Here is a 23,583-nt window from a genome sequence, read left to right as displayed (position 1 = left end):
TATACATCAGAATCACAAATCATTCTGGTAATATATGAATGAGAAATCTGTTATCTCCAGAAAAGGCAGATGTTGAAAAAAAACCTGTATATTTAAATTCATGATGGGTTCAGTATAAATATATATGATTTGAACTTTTAATTTTAAATATGTTTTTTAACAATTGTGACGTAGATATATCTGTATACAGAATATAAAAATAAAATGGCATGTGACTACCTTAAAAAGACAAATATAGGTTATGGACATGGTATGACTTAAAAATTCTATAAAAATGCAAAATCTGAACTATTATGTGCATATGAGTAGGTATGTTTTAGATTTTGTGTATTGTAAGAAATTAGAAAAGTGTTGTTGACTCTTCAAAACCCCTTTCGATAGAGAAACCAGGTTATAGAATGCAGACACAATTTTAGAAAATTTAAATTCCATGTCAATTTTTTTCTAAACTTCTTACAACTACAACAAGAGAGAAAACAGTAGTTTTTAATCCAAAACTTAAAAAAACAAAATGTCCAAGTGTAATGTGCAAAATGTCCAATTTTTACTTTTCTTAAACTTTCTTTTTATATACCCTATACTATGATCTTTTGAGATAAAAAGGCTAGTGTGTGACATGTACGGACCTAAATCGAACTTTTTTCCTGAGCATCCAATTTACTCGTACAATTAATTTTTTGGAGTAAAAATGCATGATAAACAATTGTCAACTCTTGTGATTTTTGGCTGGGAGGCTCAGAAAAAAAGTTACTTGACATTCAAGTTTGCTTGAACTCGGTCTGTTCGACAAAATGTATTGTATTGTTGCAGCTTAAAAAGTGTCCCTACCTTATTTCTAAACTGTTTTATCATAAACGATATAAGCACCAATGGTTTGTTTTAACGATATAAGTACCAAGTTTTTAAGCATTTAGAGTTGCGAAAAATTAAAGAACTATCTCGTGTGTGTGGAGAAAGAGAGAGAGAGAGAGAGAGAGAAATATATACACTGAGTTCAGTTCATTCTATACACATTACACGCATGTATGCACTCTTTTAAATTACACAAAATACAACTTATTCTCTTTTACGTACTGGAATACAGACACTACATATTAAGCGAGCAGCTCTCCCAGTAATGAGAGCTTATGTACATTATAACGTATAGAGAATTTTACCAATTCTTACATGGCAGAGGCACTCTTACTAAGCTGGCACTGCTACTGTACCAAAAGTGGAAGCACAGCTTTCCCACAACAGAGAGCCTCTAGTCAACGCCAACGGAGCTCTGCGCTCTGCGTGGTTAGTGCAGCAGCCATCTGTTATGAGGCAGCACTTCTTCCAACTCTTTTTCCATGTACGTATGCTTAACGCAAGGACGACTACTTCTCTGTACACCCGAAAATGCCGTGCACGCAGGTCAAAAGAGCGTGTGAGTGCAGTTCTACAGACTATGTGCACTGAAAAACTTGTACAGCCAAAACGGCAGTGTTGGCCACAGCGACTACTGTTTGGCGCCACCCTGCGGCTATCGCAGCAGAGTCCTGCAGTTGTGGCAGTACGTACACAGCTAATCCGTTAGGTTAATACCACGGCTGAAACCGCTGACACCGCTGTTCTTACTCCCGCGATCATATAACTAGTATGCAGAGGTAAGTATACAGTATATGTAAAAAGTAACAAAAGTATGTACATAAGGATAGTGTGAATATATAAATATCTTTTCATGTGTTGCTGAAAAAATACGCGACAAATTATTTGTTTCAACTAAATATATTTTATAAAAAACAAAATTGTTGATACTTTTGTATAAAATGCATGGCAGAAATGAATATGCTTAAACGTCGTGGTGAGGCTCTTCAATTTCTTTAAAATATTTTAACCCTGTAGAAAAAATATCCTATTATTACTATCTTTTACGTAGATCTAATTTTCACAATTTTCATCCTTTTTCAAACATAAAAAATAATAGACAAAACTTTATCGCATGGTTGTACATATACCCTAATGCAAATATGCTCTTGTGTGTATGTATATACTTCGGTCTACTGAAGTGTGTATATACGATATATACGCATACCCATAAAGCCTTGCATAATACGTGCAGAAGGTATACATTGCATGTATAGTGCAGGAGTAAGTACAGCGGTTTCGGCGGTGGTATCAACTTAACAGATTAGCTGTGTATACACCTATAGGTACTGCTACAACTGCAGGACTCTCCTGCGATAGCCACTGGGTGGCGCCAAACAGTGATCGCTGTGGCCAACACTGCCATTTCGGCAGTGTTGTACTGCCGATACGGCTGTACAAGTTTTTTAGTGATAGTATACACAGAAGGTAGACGTGCTTACACGTAAAAATACCGTGCAGTACACACCATCTCACAAGGCAAATTCGCACGAGGTATTAAGGTGTCGACTGCACTGTCTTACACAGCGCGAACCTTTTTGCGTGCATATTATCTGTTAACCGCAATTTAGTTCGGTTAACAAGCGTTAAAAAAGTTTTTTTCCGCTACTTCCATATCTACGTCCCTAGCAATGTAATATCATAGGTTTATTGGGATTAATTAGGAAATCGCTTTAGAAATTCAAATACCAAGACTTATCCGCTTAACATGGTGATGATACATTAACGTGCCCTTGCTTTGAAGATTAGTAAACACAGTAAGGTAACTTTCTGTATGGCGCTATTCCACGTTACGCAATATACAACTTACTACCCTAGCACTACGTCATGAGAAAAAACTTATTTATAGATGAACGACAACAAACAAAATAAATTTTTTTCTCAAAATCAACAGCATTTCAAAAAATTTTGCAGAAAACATTTACAACTCATATTTTACGGAGAATATGGCAATATTTTTTAATTTGCAAAATTTCACCATTTTTAAAATATTGATCGCCATATTGTATCCGCCATTTGGAATTCAACAAATTGGACACAGGAAACGTATGCAAATCCTGTAGTTGTGTTAAAATTTGTTCTTCACACATACTTTTTTGTCTTGTGGAATAAGATAAATTGAAAAAACTGTGTTTTCCAACATTCAGGGCCCTCTAGCGATTACGCTGTTTCTACTTTCATCGTAAGACTAACATGTTTGTAAAAGTACACATTCTAAGCTAACTTAAGGAAAAAAAAAAAAAATTAAAAAATTAAAAAAAAACCGTTATACTTTCTGAAAAATTGATTTTGAAAATTAAAACCTTAAAAACAGAAAGAATCCTAACATCAAAATTGTTAATGTTTTCATTGTATTCTACGGACAAAATGTTGAGAAAAAGCTATTTTTTTTTGCATACACATCGATTCGTCTACAAAATTAAGAATCTTTCCTTCTAATGAAAAACTTAAAATTTGTGACAGTCACGGACGGCTGAGGTAATGGTCAAAAAATCTGAATAAATTACAGTAACGTTTTTCCTGGAGTACTTTCGATCACCAGAGTTTGAAGGAAAAAAAATTTTTTTTTGTCCTATTTCTCGTGGAATGCCCCATATATATACTGGTGGGGCTCCGCCTCCCTGCGCGCTTCACGCGCCAATCCATTAACTTTTAAATCGGTTAAATATTTAATTTTTGAATTAATTATATCGTTGAGCTTAGGACTAGTAAAAAGTGGCTGAGGAAGGCTAGAAAAAATAATCAACTTAGTAGAAATGACATGAAAATTAAGACAATTTTACCTTATAATAGAGGTGCAAGCTAAGGGCGTAAGGATTGGGTCTAGAACTTTCAAGCCTGCACTACAAAGGCCCTGAGATATAAGAACCAGAACCTATGAGGCTCTTTTACCGTCAAGCTTGAATCAGATGGCGCCAGGGCACGTCGCGGCTGTCATGGCCGTCTCACTCACACAACATTACTTTTCAGTATTGTATGTACATAGGAAATTAAAGTGTAGTGGTAAAGCGCAATATTTGAAATTTTGAAATGAATAAGGAAGACAAGAAAGAATATTATGGGAGCTTAAAAGTTTCAGAATTGAAAAAGCTTTTAAAAGGGAAAGGAGCAAGAGTCAGTGAAAGAAAAGCAGAACTCGTGGACAGGTAAGCCATGACTTGGGAGCGGCAAAAATGTTGGTCTCCCAATTGCTTCGAGCCACTTTTTTTTTATCACACTATCAGAAGGAAATTTAAATTTCACTTTCTTATCGCAGGATATTACACTGCACTTCATTTTTCCTACTATCTTTAAACGTAAATGCAAACAAAAATTGTCTGCAAACAACAGCAATCATTTACAAAGGTTATGTCTTCTGCTTTGCTCACTACACAGATAGGCTCACGAACGCAATACACAACTGTAAATTTGACGGTGTGTAAGTATGACAGCCGCGACGTGCCCTGGCGCCATCTGATTCAAGCTTGACGGTAAAAGAGCCTCATATCACTGTGCTACTGTGGCCGATGATTATATATATATATATATATATATATTTATGTACGGGTTTCGAAAAAATCTGGCTTGCACAGTGAATCCAGATTATTAATGCGCACCAAATACAGCCGTTAATGTAGCTGAAGCATAGACCAGCAGATTATGAACACTAAATAGTTAAAATATTATTCTAAAAATTTGTGTCTTATTCTTTACAGAAGATAAAATAAATTTTAAAATAAAATCTACGTTCTACTGTCTTTTTTTTGTTCATGATCGCATGAATGTTACGTAGATTAAAGTCACCTGATTTTTTACTGGTGGGATGGTAGAACATGTCACAAATGTATATGAACAGGATTGTTCCTAATTACGCAACGTTGTCATTTTTTCAAAGGTGCAACCCTTAGGGTGCAATAATTCTATGCAGCAGCAGTATAGACTTAACACATTAGCTTATGGTAACAATTTTATTTCGTACGTTGTAGTACGTGCCGTGGGACTGCACGGCACTTCCTCCACTACTCTTGATCACTATATTATTACCACTACAGATACAAAATGCTATAGTTTAAGTATGTTTTTATTAGGTTTCGTAATATATACATATTCCCAGCAGTATGATATACTTTTTTTTTGAATATCCTACAGCCATTCTGACGAACGGTGCGTATAACGGCTTTGCATTGCTGTGTTACTATGCACGTATGTGCTTTTGTCATTGGCTAAGTAAAAGACCTCGTCAGGTTTAATTGTGACATCAGTCACCTACACAGTCAATAAGTGTGTAATCTTTTATTAAGTATGCTACAATGTAATTTAAAGTCGTTTTTTTGGCTATAAAAATGTACGGAATATAAATATGCTACCGGTATAATATAGTACTTCACAAACACATGCTGTCTTCTGGTGATTAATTTTTTGATTCTCTCTTATTGTGGATTACACCTCAACATTACTGTTCCTCTTGATAACAGAATTCAGAGCGGAAGGTTTATTTATTACAAGTTTATTAAAATAATTCCTTGTGTTGATCCTATCAGTACCGTACGATAAAGTAAAAACTGTAAAATGATAGGTATTATTATATCATATTTAACCAAGTCAATACATTTTTTTATTACTACTAGGATGACTGCTTAAAGGCCTGTACTTAGCATTTGCTGTCAAAAAATTGCTGAATACACCTTTTAGATTTCTATGCTGTATAGACTTAAAATAAGTTTATGTAGAATCAGTATAAACTTGACATTAGCTTATTGGAAAAATTTTATCATGCACGCTTTAATAGGCTAAGAGCTGGAGTCGAGTGAGTGTATATGAGGAGGGTAAATCACCTTATTTTGCGTAAGTCAGTGGGTCTGGTAAGCGTTGTGCATTAATAAAACAGCACTGCTATGGATACCGAACATTTCTACCACTTTGTTTTCGAGTATATATTAATATTAAAAAAAAAAGTTTGGTGGAGTGGCGACTGTTTTGGCATTTTTACGAGGTGTACTTTAGCTTGACGTTTAATTTTCGGCTACTACTGTAAGTCTAATTTTGTCACGAATGTCATTTTTTTTGACAAATTTCCATTCTCTACAAATTGGACCAACTCTATTCCAGCGCAAGCCAAGATTCGAGCTTTGCCTAGATGCATAAGTGCTCTTCCTCTCATTTCTTTGAGACCAAGCTAGCCTTCGAAATTCTCTGTTATTTTCCTAGTTCTTTCTTCTCTAATACCCTTTTGTCTTCTAGGGGAGTGGTCCCTACGGACCTGTCTCTTCGGGGAGGTTAGTTTTTAGTCGGTAAGCACACCGAGGGAATCCGATACTACTACCGGATTATCTGGGATGTCTAGGAAGATTTTCCTCTCACCGCTTCATAATAATAAAAAAAAAAAAAAAAAAAAAAAAAAAAAAAAAAAAAAAAAAAAAATATTATCAATAGATTTGGCAAAAATACTTCGGATCTCTACGAATCATAAGTTTTCTCAATATTTGACAAATTGGCGGTGATTTCGCAATTTATCTACCCACTTGACCCCAGCTCTTGGTCTATAAGAAAGATATCAATAAATCAGGACTGGCAAAAGCTATGAAACTAAAATTGGCGACCAGAGTTAGCGGCCAGCCAGGGGCGAGTAGGTGGTTGTCAAGGGGCTCCGTGACTTAAAAAAATAACGAATATTCAAGTCAGCCACAGCTCAGAACAATTATTAACAATATTAAATAAGTATTTAAACTTTATTCAGTGCCAGAATATGGTAAATAAAAAAGTTGTGAACAAATTAAATAAGCAGTATTTCAATTTTTAGTGAAAAATCGGCTGTAACTTGGCCCAGCACAATCATAGACACTTGTAGTCGAGCATACACACTTTTATAATAGTTCATTATAAGCACATATTATTGCCAACACGGATGGAAAGTTATTGAAAAAGTTATAAATAAATTATTTAGGCAAAATATCGATTATCTGGGAAAAATCGACTATAACTTGGCTCAGCATGGTCCTAGAACCTTTAAATCAAGTATACACACTTAAAAAGTTATAAATAAATCATTTAGGCTATACATCGATTTTTGGTGAAAAATCATATGAAAATTGTCCTAGACCCTTGAAATTAAACAAACATACTATGTTATTATTATATAATGAGAACATATTAAGGCAAGCACGGGTAAAAATTTATTTAAAAAGTTATGAATAAACTCAGTAAGTGAAATAGCGACTTTGAGTGAAACGTCGGCTGTAACTTGGCTCAGCACAATCCTAGACCCTTGAAATTAAACATGTGTACTCTTTTATTAGCATATAGAAATACTATATGAATGCTTATACACGTAAAAAATTATTTGAACAGTACTAAATAAAATAAATAACCGAAATATCGATTTTCTTTAATAAGTCGACTATAATTTAGCCTAGCCAGATACTTAAAATTGAATTTATGTACCCTTTTATCAGTATTTAATAAAAACATATCGATGCGAACATGGGAAAAAAGTACGGTATAAAAAAATTCAGCAGGTATAGAATTATTTTTCTGTTTACTATTTATTTATTAATGTACGTGCATAGACGGTAAGAAAATATGTATATAGAAATAATTAAGAACATAGCATGCTGTTTTAATTAATAAGCTTTGCTCATTATAAGTTGCGCTGATGGTTAACATTTAATGATATTTTAATATTATTTCATTAAAAAAAAGAAATCTCGCCAACTAAAAATATTCATAACTTTTTAAATAACGTAACATATGTGTTAGCGATAATATGTGCTAATAATATACTAATAAAAGAGCATATACGTTTAATTTTAGAGGTCTTGGAATAACGCTGGGCCAATTTGTAGTAGAATTTCCACTAAAAATTGATATTCTGCTAACAAAGATTATTTATAGCTTTTTAAATACCTTTTCACCCATCTTCGCATTGATCTGCTGTTATAAAATACTAATAAAAAAGCACATGTGTTTAATTTCAAGTGTCTGGAATTGTGCTGCACCAAGTTACAGCCGATAATTCACTAATAATCGATATTTTGCCTATTTAATTTGTTAATAACTGTTTAAATAACCTGTCACCCATGTGGGCATTAACATTTTCTCATGTTATACTGATAAAGAAACAAACTTCTTTCATTTCCAGGGTCTGGGAACATGCTGACCCAAGTTATAGTCAATTTTTCTCAAAAAATCAATATTTTTCCTAAATAACTTAATTCTAACTTATTAAATAATTTTTTACTCATGTTGGCAATAATATGTGCCAATATTATACTAAGAAAAAAGCACATTTGTTGAATTTTTAGTGTCGGGGATCATTCTCGATTTTTAACAGAAAATTGATAATTTCCCTGAATAATTTAATTGTGACTTTTTCAACAACTTTTTACCCGTGTCAGCAATAAGATGTGCTAATAATTAACTATTATGAGAGTGTGTATGCTTGATTCAAGTGTCTGAGATTGTAATGGGCCAAGTTACAGCTGACTTTTCACTAAAAATTGATATCTTGCCTATGTAATTTGTTTTTAATTTTTTAAATAACCTTTCACTTGTATAGGCATTAATATTTTCTTATTATATACCAATTGAAAATCACACTTGTTTAATTTTAAGGGTCTGGGATCATGCTGACCTGAGTTATAGTCAATTTTTCTTAAACAATCGTTATTTTGCCTAAATAATTTATTTTTAGCTCATCAAATAATTTTTCACCCATGTTGGCAATAATATGTGCTAATATTATACCTAGAAGAAAGCACATTTGTTGAAATTCTAGCGTCTAGGATAATTCTTGGCCAAGTTAAAACTCATTTTTCTTTAAAAATGGATATTTTGCCTGTTTAATTTATTTATAACGTTTGAAATATATTTTTAGTTATATGTTCAGCAACAATATGTTCTTTTAATTTTTAATTTTTTTTTTTTTGTTTAATTTGTTTGTAACTTTTTGACTCACCATATTCTGGCACTGAATAAGTTTAAATACTAATTTAGTATCGTTAATAACTGTTCTGAGCTGTGGCTGACCTTTATATTCGTTATTTTGTTTACGGGGTCCCTTGACATCACCTATTTGCCCCTAGCTGACCGCTAACTCTGGCCGCCAATTTTAGGTTCATGCGTTTATAAAAATATAGCTGTGGGTAGATTGGACATAGTTTTTCTAAAAGATTATGAGCGCTTTTTTTAAAAACTTATTTTAAATAAATTACAGGGGGCTACATCATTAGAAGACGTTAAAAGCATAATGGAATAACATATACAAGTTTTAGTAGCGACCTAAACAGTTAGAAACCTAATAGTTGTTTAGTATTATCAATAAATAAAATGAGCTTTAAGGTGAACAAGCATCGATGTTAAGAAATTTTCAAGTTTTTTGGAATATTTATTGATTTAATGTGCTATTAAGAAAATAAGCATAGGCAATGAAAAACTTAACAGTTTTTTAGTACTGATAATATAAAAAAAAAATTTTTTTTTTGAAGCAAGCTTGCTGCATGTGCAATAAGAAGCCCAACAGTTTTTTAAAATAATTTTTACTAAATAAACCCATAATTTTACTAAATAAAATACGCGTTTAGGCAAGCAGCATCGGCAAGGTGAAACCTAACAATTTTTAAGTATTATTAATAAATAAAACAAGCTTTGAGGCGAGCACGCATTGGCAATGAGGAACCCATTAGTTTTTTAGTGTATTTGTTAATAAAATTTGCTCATAGATAAACAAGTATTGGCATTGAGAAAAGACACAACTTTTTTCAAGTATTATTAGTTATTAGAATGCTTTTTCTGTCAAGCAAGCGTGAGCGATTAGAAACTCAACACTTTTTCAAGTATTATTAATAAATAAACAAAGCTTTTAGACGAGGATTCATTGGCAAATAGAGACTTAACTATTTTTCGTATTGTTCCTTACAAAAATTTGTTTTTAGGTTAGCAAGAGTTATCGATTTAAAAGTTCACCGTATTTTTCTATTATTCAAGAGTAAAATATAGTCTATGCTACAAAACGCTTAGTAATTTAATGTCATTTAATAATTAGAAGTTATGACAAGTTTCCTGGAATTTTTACAAAGAAATAGTGTGCAGACTGCAGTTTAAATGACTTAGTTATTAAAACAGTTTAGATGAATTTCAAATAAACACAAGTATATTATTATTGTCGATTTTTAAATGTGTTTATAGTAATAGTTGGAAAATCTATACAAGTGTCTTTTTATTAAAATAATGTAAAATTCAAGTGTTCCATATCCATCATATGTCATTTTTATTTATAATAACAATAATAATAATAATAATAATAATAATAATAATAATACAAATTAGTAACTTTAAAAGTTTGAGTTTATATATATATATATATATATATATATATATATTTCTATGTTAATAAAATTAACATACTCGTGTTTTATTTTTTTTTACTTGACACTTAAAACAAGAACTTTATTCGTAACACATTTTGCATATTATTGCTTTGGGCAAGGACCGGTAATTTAAACTAGACAAAAACCAGTTTATTTCTTTTGCACTTAGCATGAAAATCTTTTGTCACTTTTTAAACAACATATTTTTTGTCTTTAAGTAACCCAAACTGACACACACACACACACACACACACACACACACACACACACACAGAGTTTCTCTCTCTCTCTTTCATGGTTGAGACCAGTTGAAACTTTTTACAACCTTAAGACAGTGTAACTTGTTATTAGAAGAATAAAACTACACTTATTTCATATGTGTTATACTTTACGTTGTTAAACAAAATTAAGCGATTCTATCAGGTAGTTAGCGTTTAAAAAAAACAGTTGGGTTACTTATTACGGATGCTTGCTTCACCGAGAATGTGTTTTTTTAATTTACTGTACTCAAAAACACTTAGATTGCCAATTACTGATTCTTGCTCACTTGAGGGCACATTTTATTGATAAGTAATACTTAAAAAACTGTTGGATTTGTAACCACTAGAGCTCGTTCGACCAAGAAAAGTAACCACTTTCGGACAGAAAAAAATGTCAGCAATAGGTTTAAAAAAATAGTAAAAATGGCCAAAAGAGATTTTTTGCTCTATTGGAAAAGCTGTAATTTAGACAAAAAAAAAACGTTTCGTATGAAAAAGATGCGCAATTGTAAGACGAACAAAATGAGTTCTGGTGGATTTAAATAGGATTTTTCTGCAAATTGACAAAAAGAACCAAATTCATCCTGTTTTTGGTAGTTTGTAACTGGCGTTTCAATTAAGGTGGCTCCAGCGCCTAGTGCCGTATCAAAATGGGGAGACTAAAAATTAATCATTATTTTCTTTAAAATATGGTATAAAATTATCGTAGAGACTGTTGTAAGCCATATTCTACATTTTATCTGTTACTTTAGTGAGTTAATATAAAAAAACAAAAAAGTTTTATGGTGCCCTAATTGATGAACTGTTACGGTACGCTCCTAAGTTCAAGAGTAGTTATACCTATATATATGTACTCTGCAGAATGCAGACAGCTGAGAGCTGACTTGCACTCGCAACTGTATACTTAGTCTCCGATTATTTAAAGATTTTGTTCAATAACAAGACACTTTTCTCATGTCATCGAAAACTGTGTAATAATATATACAAGATAGTATATTTTTTACACCTTACGGGTTATTTATATAAGTGCAGCAGTAGGTTGTATATCGCGTAAGCTTGCATTTCCTATCCAACCCGTCTTAAAACTACGATTTTGTAAGCATGATTTCTTACAATTTTCATCGTCAACCTTAATTTTTTTTTATACGAATAGAAAGATGGGAATTCAAAGAATATAATTCAATTTTATTAACCTCGGTTGGGTTATTTATAATTTTAACATTGAGGCCACTGGAGCCACCTTAAGGACATTCCTTGAGAGCAGTCGTGCTCAACCTAAACTTTACCCGCTTACGTGTATACTTATGACAAGGAAAATTGAATACCACTGCTCTTAGAAACTCTACTTACTTACGCGCAATCGTGCAACTGCGTTGCTTGCTCTAAAGTGGGCAACGTTGCATTCACGACTCACAAGAGATAACCGCACTTTTTTTCCTGTTTACAAAAAAAATATTTATGTAGTATTTATCCGCAAGTTCTTATTTATTACACCATATCCTTTTCACTATCAAGAAACGGTAGATTCATTTCAAAAAAAGTGGGAAAAAAAAATCTCAAAAGCCGTGGTATCAATGTTTAAAGCTAAGAAGACACAGTGGAGAAACTTGTGATTGAACAATACAGTATTTGCAAAGGAAACCGTAAATAGTGAACAATATTTTTTCTTTTTACTTAAAGTACGATATTTCTAACTTGATCGCATTTTTAATTGTATGACATAAATCTTTTTCTATTATGTCATAGGCACAATACATTCTGGAGTTGAAAATGCAGCCTTAGATACAATCGTTGCTTGCGTTTATATTTCCAGCCTAGCCCACGATTTGTACAAGCATTTAGAAAAAGAAGCTAGAAAGAGCTGCAAAAGATCTGCTATCGTTGAAAGAAAATTGGACTTGAATAATACATCGAAGTTACACGAATTATTGTAAGACCTAGTACTGCAACAAGAAAAATTTTTATTATGATATTACTAAATGTTTTTAACTCTATGTTTTTTTTCAATTTTGAATTTTTAACTCATTGTACATACAATGAAATGTACCGTTTTTCACAGATTGTTACTATCAGTTGAAAAAGCTTTTTTTTTAATTATATTTTTGTTACCTGATGTTAGAATAATTACAATACCCTGTCATTAGTTGCTTCGTTTGCTACCTCATCCGAGTAAATAATTGTTATTGAAAAATAATGTTGCAAAAATTTACATTCAAAATAAAAATTCAAGTATACAGTGATTATTTTCTGGTTATTTCTTAGACCATTAGATGTTGTCCAAGGACCTTTATCTACATTCGCCTAACCCGGGTCATTCTTTTTATCCCAGTAAAATGGAAAAAACTTGAATTTACAGATTAAGGTAGTTGTTTCCTAAATCATAAGTATCTAAAAAGGTACGAAATTTTTAGCAAAACTAATATAAGCGTCGAGAAATATGTGTAAAAAATTTTAGACTGATTTATTACGTCGTTGTTGAAACATCCTTGTCAAAAAATCACTCTTTAAACATTGGAGCAATGGTGCAAACCCTACATAGCCGCATTATTTTAAAAAGTGTAACTTACCGTACATCTATAAATAATTTAAAAACTACTGAAAACTACATTTGACAGTAAAAAAACACATACATTTATTTGAGAATTTTTAACCATATAGTTTCAAAGTAATAGTAATCAAAAAAGTGCTCTTTTTTGATTTTGGAAGATAACCAAGTAAGTATCGCGTATGGGGCAGCGTCACATTGTTACATGAGTACAAGTACATAGATGTATATGTTTATGTAAGTGTACACAAAAGCATTCAATTAACATTTCTCTGATGTTTCGAACACGGGATGATATACGAACCTTAGTATTGTTTATCTATATATACGATTGACCTATACATTGGGAAACAACGACCTTAATATTTTTCGTTACAGATTCGTCTTCGGATAAGGCCTCTGCAGAATCGTTTTCTACGTCAACGTGAATGTCATCAACATTTTCCATACTTTCATTAATATCGCTCCCGTCGTCAATGTTGATACCTAGATTATCATCTTTCTCTTTAACGGTTTCAATAATACTGGTACATTTATTAACTTTAACGTCGCTATTAGTCTACATTATCTGAAGCACCCTATATCACTAAGCGAATAATTAGCTGCATCATCATGTTCAATACTATCATCACTTTCTCCACGACTAGTTATAATAAATTTCGTAAGATTTTGCCCACTAACTTTATGCATCATGACAATCACTATTACTTAGAATATTGCTTTTACCGTTGACTAGAATAGTACCTGTTATATCAAATCAATTATCATTACCCATACGTATCTCGCTTTAAATATCATATAATGACCACTCAGCTCGTTTCCAGTGAATAGTATGTGACACGTTACAAATCATCATCGTTGACGTATTTTTATAGGATATACTAGCCAGTTACCATTTATTTTTTTACAATATTTACAGACTTGCTGTTCAGTAGAACAAAACTCATTACTTTAAACATCGTGCCCAATTTTGTATTCCGACTTGAAATCGTTTTGTACATCTCTGCATTTTCGTACGTATGCAGGCACGTTGTGTACTCGAGAGTATTTTTTCGCTTATCCCAGTACTTTACGGCGTAGTTAACAAGTTCCTGTTGAACTTTAGTATAACGGTTTCGTTTTCATGTATAAAATAAGAGAGACATGGAAATAAATAGTTGCCATCGCTTTTAATACTCAGTACTTAACAATACTTCTTGTCTACAATAATGTAGCAAAAATTATTTTTAAGCGCTAATTCTATCAATCTCTTTTTGCAAAAAGTTTTGGCCTCCATCATCGTGTAGACGTAGTAATATATTTTTTCTTGACTCGTCAAGATCAGAGTCACAGTAATTTCCTTGCATACTTTTTACTTCTCTTTCTTTCGAAAAATATAAGCTATCTTTTTTTGCATGTGTCTGATCGCAAGTATGGTTTTTTTTTAATTTTCAAGTACATCAAGTTTATTCTTTGCTATAAGTTATCGTTCAAGTTCCATTTTTATTTTTTAGTCTCACTCATACATTATATCCATTTCATTCTAGAAACTTACTTTTCTTCATAAAATTGAAAAAAAGTATAATTTGCTATCAACATGCTATTTGGGACTTAAAATACTTATTTTAGTTGTTGAATGTTTATTACTATCTAAATAAACACTTGTAATTTATCATTGTCTGTTAGATGCTGAGTATTCTTGTTAGTTAGCATCGACATCTTTTCCCCTGCAAGAGGCGCTGTTTCAAATTGTTGCACGAAGCAAATACCTAACTTGTCTGTTCAGTTCGACTTTTATCACTTTTCATAGTTAGAGCAATGATGCGTGATTATAGCATCAGCAAAATAACCGGATGACACTTGGTAATATTGCAGTAAAAGCGATTTCCAACCTTTCGTCCATTTAAACTAATGCTCCCTATTTATCAAGAACCGAGATATGGGGCGATGAAAAAAAATTTTTTTGTTTTGCTTGTTAACCGAACCAAACTACGGTTAACAGAAAGGTTACACCTAACGTACATCACACAATTTTTGCCAGCCGAAACGTACGGGCTGATTTGAAACACGGAATTATTTTTTAAAATTTTTTTAAAAGTAACGCAACACAACGCTGTTTGAGAGCGCTTTCTCTTCCTTTCAAGAGAAAAAGAAAAACAGTCCACCTATGTCCATACCATACATACTACAGTATGTGATAGTACTGTACTTAGCTGCTGGAAGGTACTGACAGGATTGCTGTAAAATAGGAAATGAAGGAAAAATAACTGATGCGGACAACATACTGAGACCCTCCCTGCATTAAATCAAGTCTTTCAAATATAAGGAAGTTGCCACCCTTTCACCAGGTAACAGATAAAACGTAATGCAAATTGGATCAAGAACTTATCTAAGTCAAGTGCATGATGCATGAGAGCATGAATTCACATTGATGACTACGATGCATTAGACCAAAAATTCAAGGTACGCACGTTCAAAAAGACAATAGGAAGAGGCAAAAAGGTACCTTTCCGATAAAAGATTTAACTGGGTATTTCAGTACATTAACTTCTTGTAACGAGTTTATAACCTTGGAAGCAATTTTTGCGTATTTTATTCCTAAGCGCTGCATGCTTCCGGCAGCTCTCAGTTGTTGCTTACGTGATATGGATTTGATCGAAGGTGTCGTTGGTGTCATTTTGCCTAAATTACAAGGCACAACGTCTGTAAGCTGCCTCAAGCACAATAGTTCTACTTACAACTAACCAATTGCGCAAACGCCAAATGCTAAAAACGAGACGCCCATACAAGCCTGATATACATGAGATTAGCGCGCGTTTAGATGCCGGAGACCAGTTGTGTGCAGACTAGCAGACTATGCCTCGGTGAGTTATTTAATTGAAAGTTTTGTAGTATTCTTAATTCAATTTTTTCTAACACAGTGACACGTGCATTTGTTTAAAAGTAATTGTTACAATGGAATTAAGACAAGGCAATTTTATTGATAATATCTTAAGTAAATTGTAATACCAACAATTTATTTTGACTTTAGTAAACGAAATAACTAAATTTACAAGCAGACTAGGTATCGATCGATTAGTATAACCTTCCTTGCTACGAAATATTCAGTTACAAATAAATGTTTTACAAAAATTCATTTTTTATATGAAAATAGTTCTGCATTATAGACTAATATTTAAAATCATCTGTTTATTTCGGTAAAGAGTAAAAAAAGGCATAGTAATTGCTCTCTGTAACTTCAGATTAAAAGACTTTTCGCCGGATTCGCCCGCAAAGACTTAATCAAAAGAGGTTTTTTTATAAACTGCGCCGCCCATTTCCAGACTGCCAAGTGGTTACTAGCCTATCTCTAAGCGTCGCTGTTGAAAAATCGACAAATTTTTACCGAACAACCACGCGTTTTCTTTGTGCCTAAAGTTTTCCTTCACTTTGAATGTTTTTAAATGTAAAGATCATATTGCTGCAATCATATATCAAATAGTTAAGATTTGCAGAGTCAATGCATAAGCACATGATCAGTTAAAAAGCTAATCAAGGAGCAATACCGACAATTAAAAAAAAACCCACATATATATTTTAACAGGAATCGAAATATATGAACTTAATTAATTAAAATGAACTAACCGTATAACAGGAGTCAAATATGAAACCATTCTAAAAATTTATAAATCACTCGGGTCTGTATAGGTCTGACAACCGTAAAGACTGAAGATCAACTTGAAACGAATATCGTATACACACACACACACACACACACACACACACACACACACACACACACACACACACACACACACACACACACACTTAACTACATGTCAGTCACAAATTTACTCATAAATACAGAAATTAAATGTACATTCGTACATGCCCGCGATAAAAAATTAAAAGAGATTACTCATTTGAGCTTTTTCTATTGAATCTATGGGAATCCTATCTAAAATACGTGATCAAATTAAATAAAACGTCAGTAATTTTTCGTGAAATTCAGACTAGCTTAAGAAAAATATGTTGTTGAGAATTAAACAATGCCAATCGGTTGTAATAAAATCGAACAAAAAATATTTCCCTCTAATGCCAAAAAAAAATGGCAATAATGGTAAGACACGATTTTTAGCGTCGGAAACGGAGCTCTGGTTGATTCTAATTGGTTCCGTGGTTTTCCCGCAAAATGCAAAAAACATCTTTTTTGAGCCAATATTCAAAAATTTGAAACTTTCTATTGCATAAACATTGATAGCTAAAACTTAGCAGGTTTTATATTAGCTAATTATATTCTGACTTCATTGTTATACAAACGTTACTTGGATTCTTACATCTGGAAAAAGCAGCATAAAATTGTCCAAGTTCAAATAGTCTTTTTTTTGAAAAATGAAAAAATCTTATAGATACAAAAGTTACTTTAAATAAAGTTCAACGTTAATTAATTGCACAATTTCATTTTTTTAGTCATTTTCTTTAATTTCATCGTCAGTCAGTCTTGTTATTTTGAATTTGTTCTATTATCCAACCTGTCTACTTGACTTAGATTTCTAATGAACATGATGACTGCATCAATTTTTAAATTTAATTCATAAAGTGAAAGCTTTAGAAAAAATATTCAAAACTTCCTGTTAAGGAATTTTGAATAATACTATCAGATTTTGTTTTATAATTCTGTGTTGCTATATCAACAATATAATAAGTGACAGTTTTTCCTCGAATAAAAATTATAAACGTACTTAAATTTATACTAAATACTTCAAAGCACACATTGTCTGTTGACCATTTTCTCTAGATAACAAATGATAATAAATTTATATTTTGTCTTTTCTGAATATTTGAAATATTTTAGCGTCATTTAAACGAAGATTATAACTGAAATTAAAGAGTTCAAATGATGACCGTAAAAATAAACTGTCGATTATTTTTTGTATTATTTTACTTTTTTTACTTTTTTAATCTTGTCAAATATGCAATTTGATTTCCAAGTTATCTTTGAGACGTTAGTCTGGATTTATCAATAAAATTTTAAGTTTGCAGGTTCTACTTATTACTTATATGTGAATATATGAGCTTGAAATATAAATTTATCATTATACTACCTAAAGTTTAGCTACGTACTTGATAAACTATTTTGTTATTTGGGATAATAAAGGATAATTAAGTAAAGTAGGCGACTGACTTAAGGACCGGTGCACTAGTTCTTAAACGGTATAAATATAGGTAGATAGCGACAATCTAATGTACAATAAATACAAATTTTTTTTAGCATGTAGGTTATCTGAATCGTGGGTTTAACAAAGTTATTGGAAACTTGAGAAGAAATGTGACACAACATAAAAAATACGTTCACTCAATTCTTTTAAAACTATTGAAACATGTTGCTTTAAATAAATTATTTAATGCAAAAGATCCCTTGGAAGAATGTTACAGCTTATTATACATAAGCAAACTTTATATTCAACAATACTTTTAAAATTTTCAACCTTTTAACACAATCTCTAACGCAATGTTTGCACATACTTCTAGCTAGAGTAATGAATCAAAAATTAATTACTACACCTTAAAATTAATTACATAAATAATGATCTAGTAAGTAATAACTTGTCTTCATAAACACCTTCATAAATCTTCATAGACACCTCAGCTAATCCGGTGGTAGTGTCGGATTCACCTGGTGTGCCTACCGATCAAAAACTAACCTCCCCGCATGAGACAGTTCCGTAAGGACCACTCTCCTAGAAGACAAAAGGGCATAAGAAAAAGAGGAAAATAATGGAGAATTTCGGAGGCCAGCTTGCTCTTAAAGGGATTAAATTTGGTGTTATTGTATGCGTGAGTCCACTGTGTGTTGTGTATTTGAAAGCGTACTTGTGAATAGTTTTAAAGTTGTATAGGGTTTAGGCCGTAAACGATACGGCGGACAGATAAGTGCTCCTGAAGGAAGCGTACGAATTGAAGTGGATGCTATTCGGCGATATTATGGAGATGCATCCGATGGAAGCATGGGGGATTGAAAACCTAGAGTATTTTAAGGCTCTTCAGGGTTCTGTGCGAGAGCGCATGGACGTCGTATAAGGTCGAAGCACCCGGGTTGGAGGTTCACGAGTGTGGCGATGGTGAGGTTAGGGTGGTTCGTAATGGAGACGCAGATTTTTGACGCAAGGACAGGGGCTGCTTGTATTGGAGGGACAATACTGAACTTCTTGATGATCGGAGTATTCCTGATGTACCACGGAATACCCAGTACTGACCTTTAGTAGGATATAATTAGAAGGAAAGCATGGTTAATTTTGGGAAATTGCTATTAGCGTGAAAAAATCATTATGGTAGTTATTAGGTTTCTGAACAAATCTTAATAGTTTTAGACTCTAAATTGTGTCAGCTAACGGCCCCAAAAAATGGTAAATGTTGTCGAAAATGGTTATTCGCGTCTAGAAAAAAACTGGAAAGTCGGACAAGAAAGTTGTACCGTTAGAAAAGATGCGCAATTTTAAGAAGAAGAAAATGATTAAAAGGAATAAAATTGGCCCAGCCATTTTTTCGCAATTTGCCGAAAAGTACACTCTTGGACCATTTTTTTTTTTAAACCTATTACTCACGTTCATTTGAATAATAAGACTTGAAAATTAAATACAAGGTAGATCTTGTGCCCCTTCACATTCGCACTAAATTTCAAGACGATCGGTTACAAACTTTTTGCAAACCGCTGTAAGAAGCAAAAAATGGTCCCTTCACAAAAAATTGGACGTGGCTGGTTTTTCAACATATTGCCATTTTTCAAACGGCATCGTACTCGCAGAGAGTTACTCTACAACTTACCAAAACGTCGATCTGTTTGACATTCCGGAAGAACGCAAAAAATCGATTTCAAAAACTGGCTAATTTTCGTGGATGCGGCGGCGCGGCGCGACGAGCCACTCGCAAACTCCGGAGCTATGATGTGGAGAGGGGGTATTGCCTACGGCGGAGTAGACATTAAGTCTGAAGAGGTCAACGCACCAGTCGACAAAACATCGCAATAAAAGCAAGTGTTTTTTTCTGTTCAAACCTTGTCCCGAAAAATTTGTAAAAAATCTTGTCTGATATCTTAATTTACCAGATGAATCAATTGTAAGTATGTTTGATTACTGCATTTTAAATGTGTTGCTATTTCAAACCTTTAGATGTGTATTTTTGACTAATGTTGCATGACAAGTTATTACTTACTAGATCATTATTTATGTAATTAATTTTAAGGTGTAGTAATTAATTTTTGATTTATTAATCTAGCTAGAATTATGGGCTAACATTGCGTTAGAGATTGTGTTAAAAGGTTAAAAATTTTAAAAGTATTGTTAAATATAAAGTTTGCTTATGTATGATAAGCTGTAACATTCTTCCAAGGGATCTTTTGCATTAAATAATTTAGTTAAAGCAACATGTTTTAATAGTTATAAAAGAATTGAGTGAACGTATTTTACCTATATTTATACCGTTTAAGAACTAGTGCACCGGTCCTTAAGTCAGTCGCCTAGTTTACTTAATTATCCTTTATTATCACAAATAACAAAGTAGTTTATCAAGTACGTAGCTAAACTTTAGGTAGTATAGTGACAAATTTATATTTTAAGCTCATAAATTCACATATAAGTAATAAGTAGAACCTGCATACATTTGTAACTTAAAATATTATTGATAAATCCAAACTAACGTCTTAAAGATAATTCGAAAATCAAATTGCATATTTGACAAGATTAAGTAGCTTCGTTGTTATATAGCATTTGATTAGAAGCTTAAACATTTATCTGCTACAAGTAAGCCAAGTTTAAAGTAAATGTCTAAATTTTGAATATAATTTACCTATAGAAAAACACTAGGTTGTTGGAGCATGACTGTTTATTAAGCAAAACTTTTATAAATCAATATTACGCCATTCCAGAGATGGCCTCTTCAGGATAATAAAATAATATTAAAACATTCTTCTTAAAAATTGTAACGAAATAACAGTACGAAAAATGATTTTTGCGTTATAATTTTTATGAAAAATGTTTAAATATTATTTTATATTTTAGAACTCAGTAATAATGTATAAACTATAGAAAATAAATTAACTGTCCGATCGACGTGCTATCCTAGCACCTACATGATGTCTGTTATCCTGAAGAGGCCATCTGTGGAATGGCGAAATATTGATTTATAAAAGTTTTGCTTAATAAATAGTCATACTCCAACAACTTAGTGTTCTTCTGTAAGTAAATTATATTCAATTATGGCAAAGGAGCAAGTAATAAGGTGTTACTACATTAAAAATTTTAAATTTTGCTTTTTATACATTAATTGAACTACTTGATTTTTAACCACTTTTAGTTATCTTGAAATTTCAACCTCTTTAATTAAAAAAATAAGGCACGGAAGTAATTTTTTTACCTAATAACTAAGGCCTGAAAGTCAATGGAAAACTTCAACAAAATATTTTCTCTTTATTTAGGTCTTTAAGGTTTAAATTGGCTTTACTTGATGATTTTCATTTATATCCCCGAATCACGATATCATTTATTTATTAGTCAGAGCCACTCTCACGTATTTCGAATGAAATTACTTTTGCCATTTATTATGAACGTACTTGATGGGTTTTAAATTCAAATAATCTAATGTGTTTAATCTAACAAGAGATAAAAATAATACCAATATCAATAATAATAATTATAACAATAATAACAGTAATAATAACAATAACAATATCAATAATGGTAATAATACTAATAATAGTTATAGCAATAACGATAATAATGATAAAATTAATAAAGACAGTAATAATAATTATAATAATAACAATAATAACTTTGACGATAAAGGAACATTTGGAAACTACATTCATACTCGTTAATGCTACATTATTAGTTATAAAATGCATAGTAAAAAAATTAATAATTATATATAGTCCACAAACCTGTAAGGGATTTTCTCCTGTCAAAAGATGGATGATCTCAAATGCATGTTTTACGATACGAACTGCCATAAGTTTCTTTCCATTATTCCTGCCATGCATCATTAAGGAATTAGTTAATCTTTCAACGATCGGACATTGAGCTTTGCGAAAACGTTTAGCAGCATAACGACCCGCAGAATGAGGTAAATATTTAGCATTTTTTTCTTTTACTGCAATGTAATCTTGCAATGACAAGTCATCAAGATTAACATCATTGCAATTCCATCTCCCAAAAAGTTTAATTTCTGGTAACTCAGACACTTCCGATGTTGGTGGAATACCTTCACACTTGTCAATTTCTGCCATGGTATCTCTAAAATTATTGTTAAAATACATTTGTAGTATAAAAATCATATTGGTTTCTAGTATAAGGTTTTTTCTATTTAACGCAATAAAGTGTTGTTATTAAAAACAAGAAAAAAACTATTTGTGATCGTAATCAAATTTATCAACGTTAATTATGATGCTAGAAATACGTTAGTACAAGTTGCGACCCTTTTCTTTTACAAAATTAAAAACACAAAGTATCGTTGAACCTCAAATTTTAGTTATTGATGTGCAGCGTAAGAAAACTTTAAACGACAGAAAACTTGAGATTAAAAAAAGAACTTGAAGAAAGACATGAAATTAAATTTTAGTAAATGAGTCAACCTTTTTTTATACATCAAAAACGTTGAAAAGGGCACAAAATTTTTGAGAAATTTAATTTGAACAATACAAAATTACTGATAAAATGGTTAACAAAGTTAAGTACATTAACACAAAAAGTACAATTTTTGGTGTAATTGTAACTTTTTTTAGATTATTGACAATTAAAAAGGTTCTATAAGTTACCTGCAATTCAGAATAGTGTTATTTACAAAAAAAAAAAAAAAAAAAAAAAAAAAAAAAAAAAAAAAAAAAAAAAAGAAGTTTTATGCATACTTTTTTACATCAAATGGACCTATACATTATTAGATTCATGCGAACTATTTTTCTCAAGTCAGCAGCTTTAACAAAAATAATTGTACTTTAGAAAAAAATTTTTTTTAATAATTTGGCAATTTATTGCTAACAGAATACATTAAATTTTTTCGAAATATCTTGATAACCTCATTTTTTCGATTGTACAATGAAATTCCTTCTGTACATTTAGCGTCAAATACATATTTAAACATAAATATTTAATAATGTAAGTAGTATGAATGCGATAGGATTGCGCAAAATAAGCATACTGAAACAAGGCATTTATCTTAGTTGTTTCTTCTTAATAATTACTGACGGTATACGAAAGAATCTGTTGCAAGTCTACAAACTTTAACAAAAAAAAAATTCATGAAGTTTCTCTCTTTCGTCGTCTTTAACTAATTACATTTATCATTTTATCTATCTACTGTTTTTGTGGACTTTTAATTAGCAATTCATAAAGAATTTAACGAAATCTCGCAAAAACTATAGATTGTTGTTCATATAATGATCCTTTAAAAAAGATAGAATGAACATGGTCAGGAAGATCATCTTTTATTGCAAAATAAATGTGAAAACTGATTTTTTTTCAGTTATCTGACAATATCTCAGAAATGAGGCATTTTATCGAAAAAAGTTCAATAAAAAAGTTGTTCAACTGATGAT

At 31.7% G+C, this 23,583-nt stretch overlaps 1 protein-coding gene across 1 annotated transcript in view; it reads right to left on the bottom strand.

Annotated features, from left to right (window-relative positions):
• The window catches only part of RpS5a (ribosomal protein S5a), an 87,935-nt gene that overhangs the window by 17,466 nt on the left and 46,886 nt on the right, over positions 1-23,583 (bottom strand). Inside the window, exon 2 of the mRNA XM_014350978.2 lies at positions 21,934-22,285. Coding sequence (XP_014206464.1) covers positions 21,934-22,278 — 345 coding nt within the window. The 5' untranslated portion in view covers positions 22,279-22,285. The remainder of the gene's footprint in view (positions 1-21,933; positions 22,286-23,583) is intronic.

Source organism: Copidosoma floridanum, unplaced genomic scaffold (genome assembly GCF_036245765.1).
Source record: "Copidosoma floridanum isolate Cflo_tuat_1 unplaced genomic scaffold, Cflo_Japanese_pri ptg000021l, whole genome shotgun sequence".
Lineage (NCBI taxonomy): Eukaryota > Metazoa > Arthropoda > Insecta > Hymenoptera > Encyrtidae > Copidosoma > Copidosoma floridanum.
This window is presented reverse-complemented; position numbering and strand designations above follow the sequence as displayed.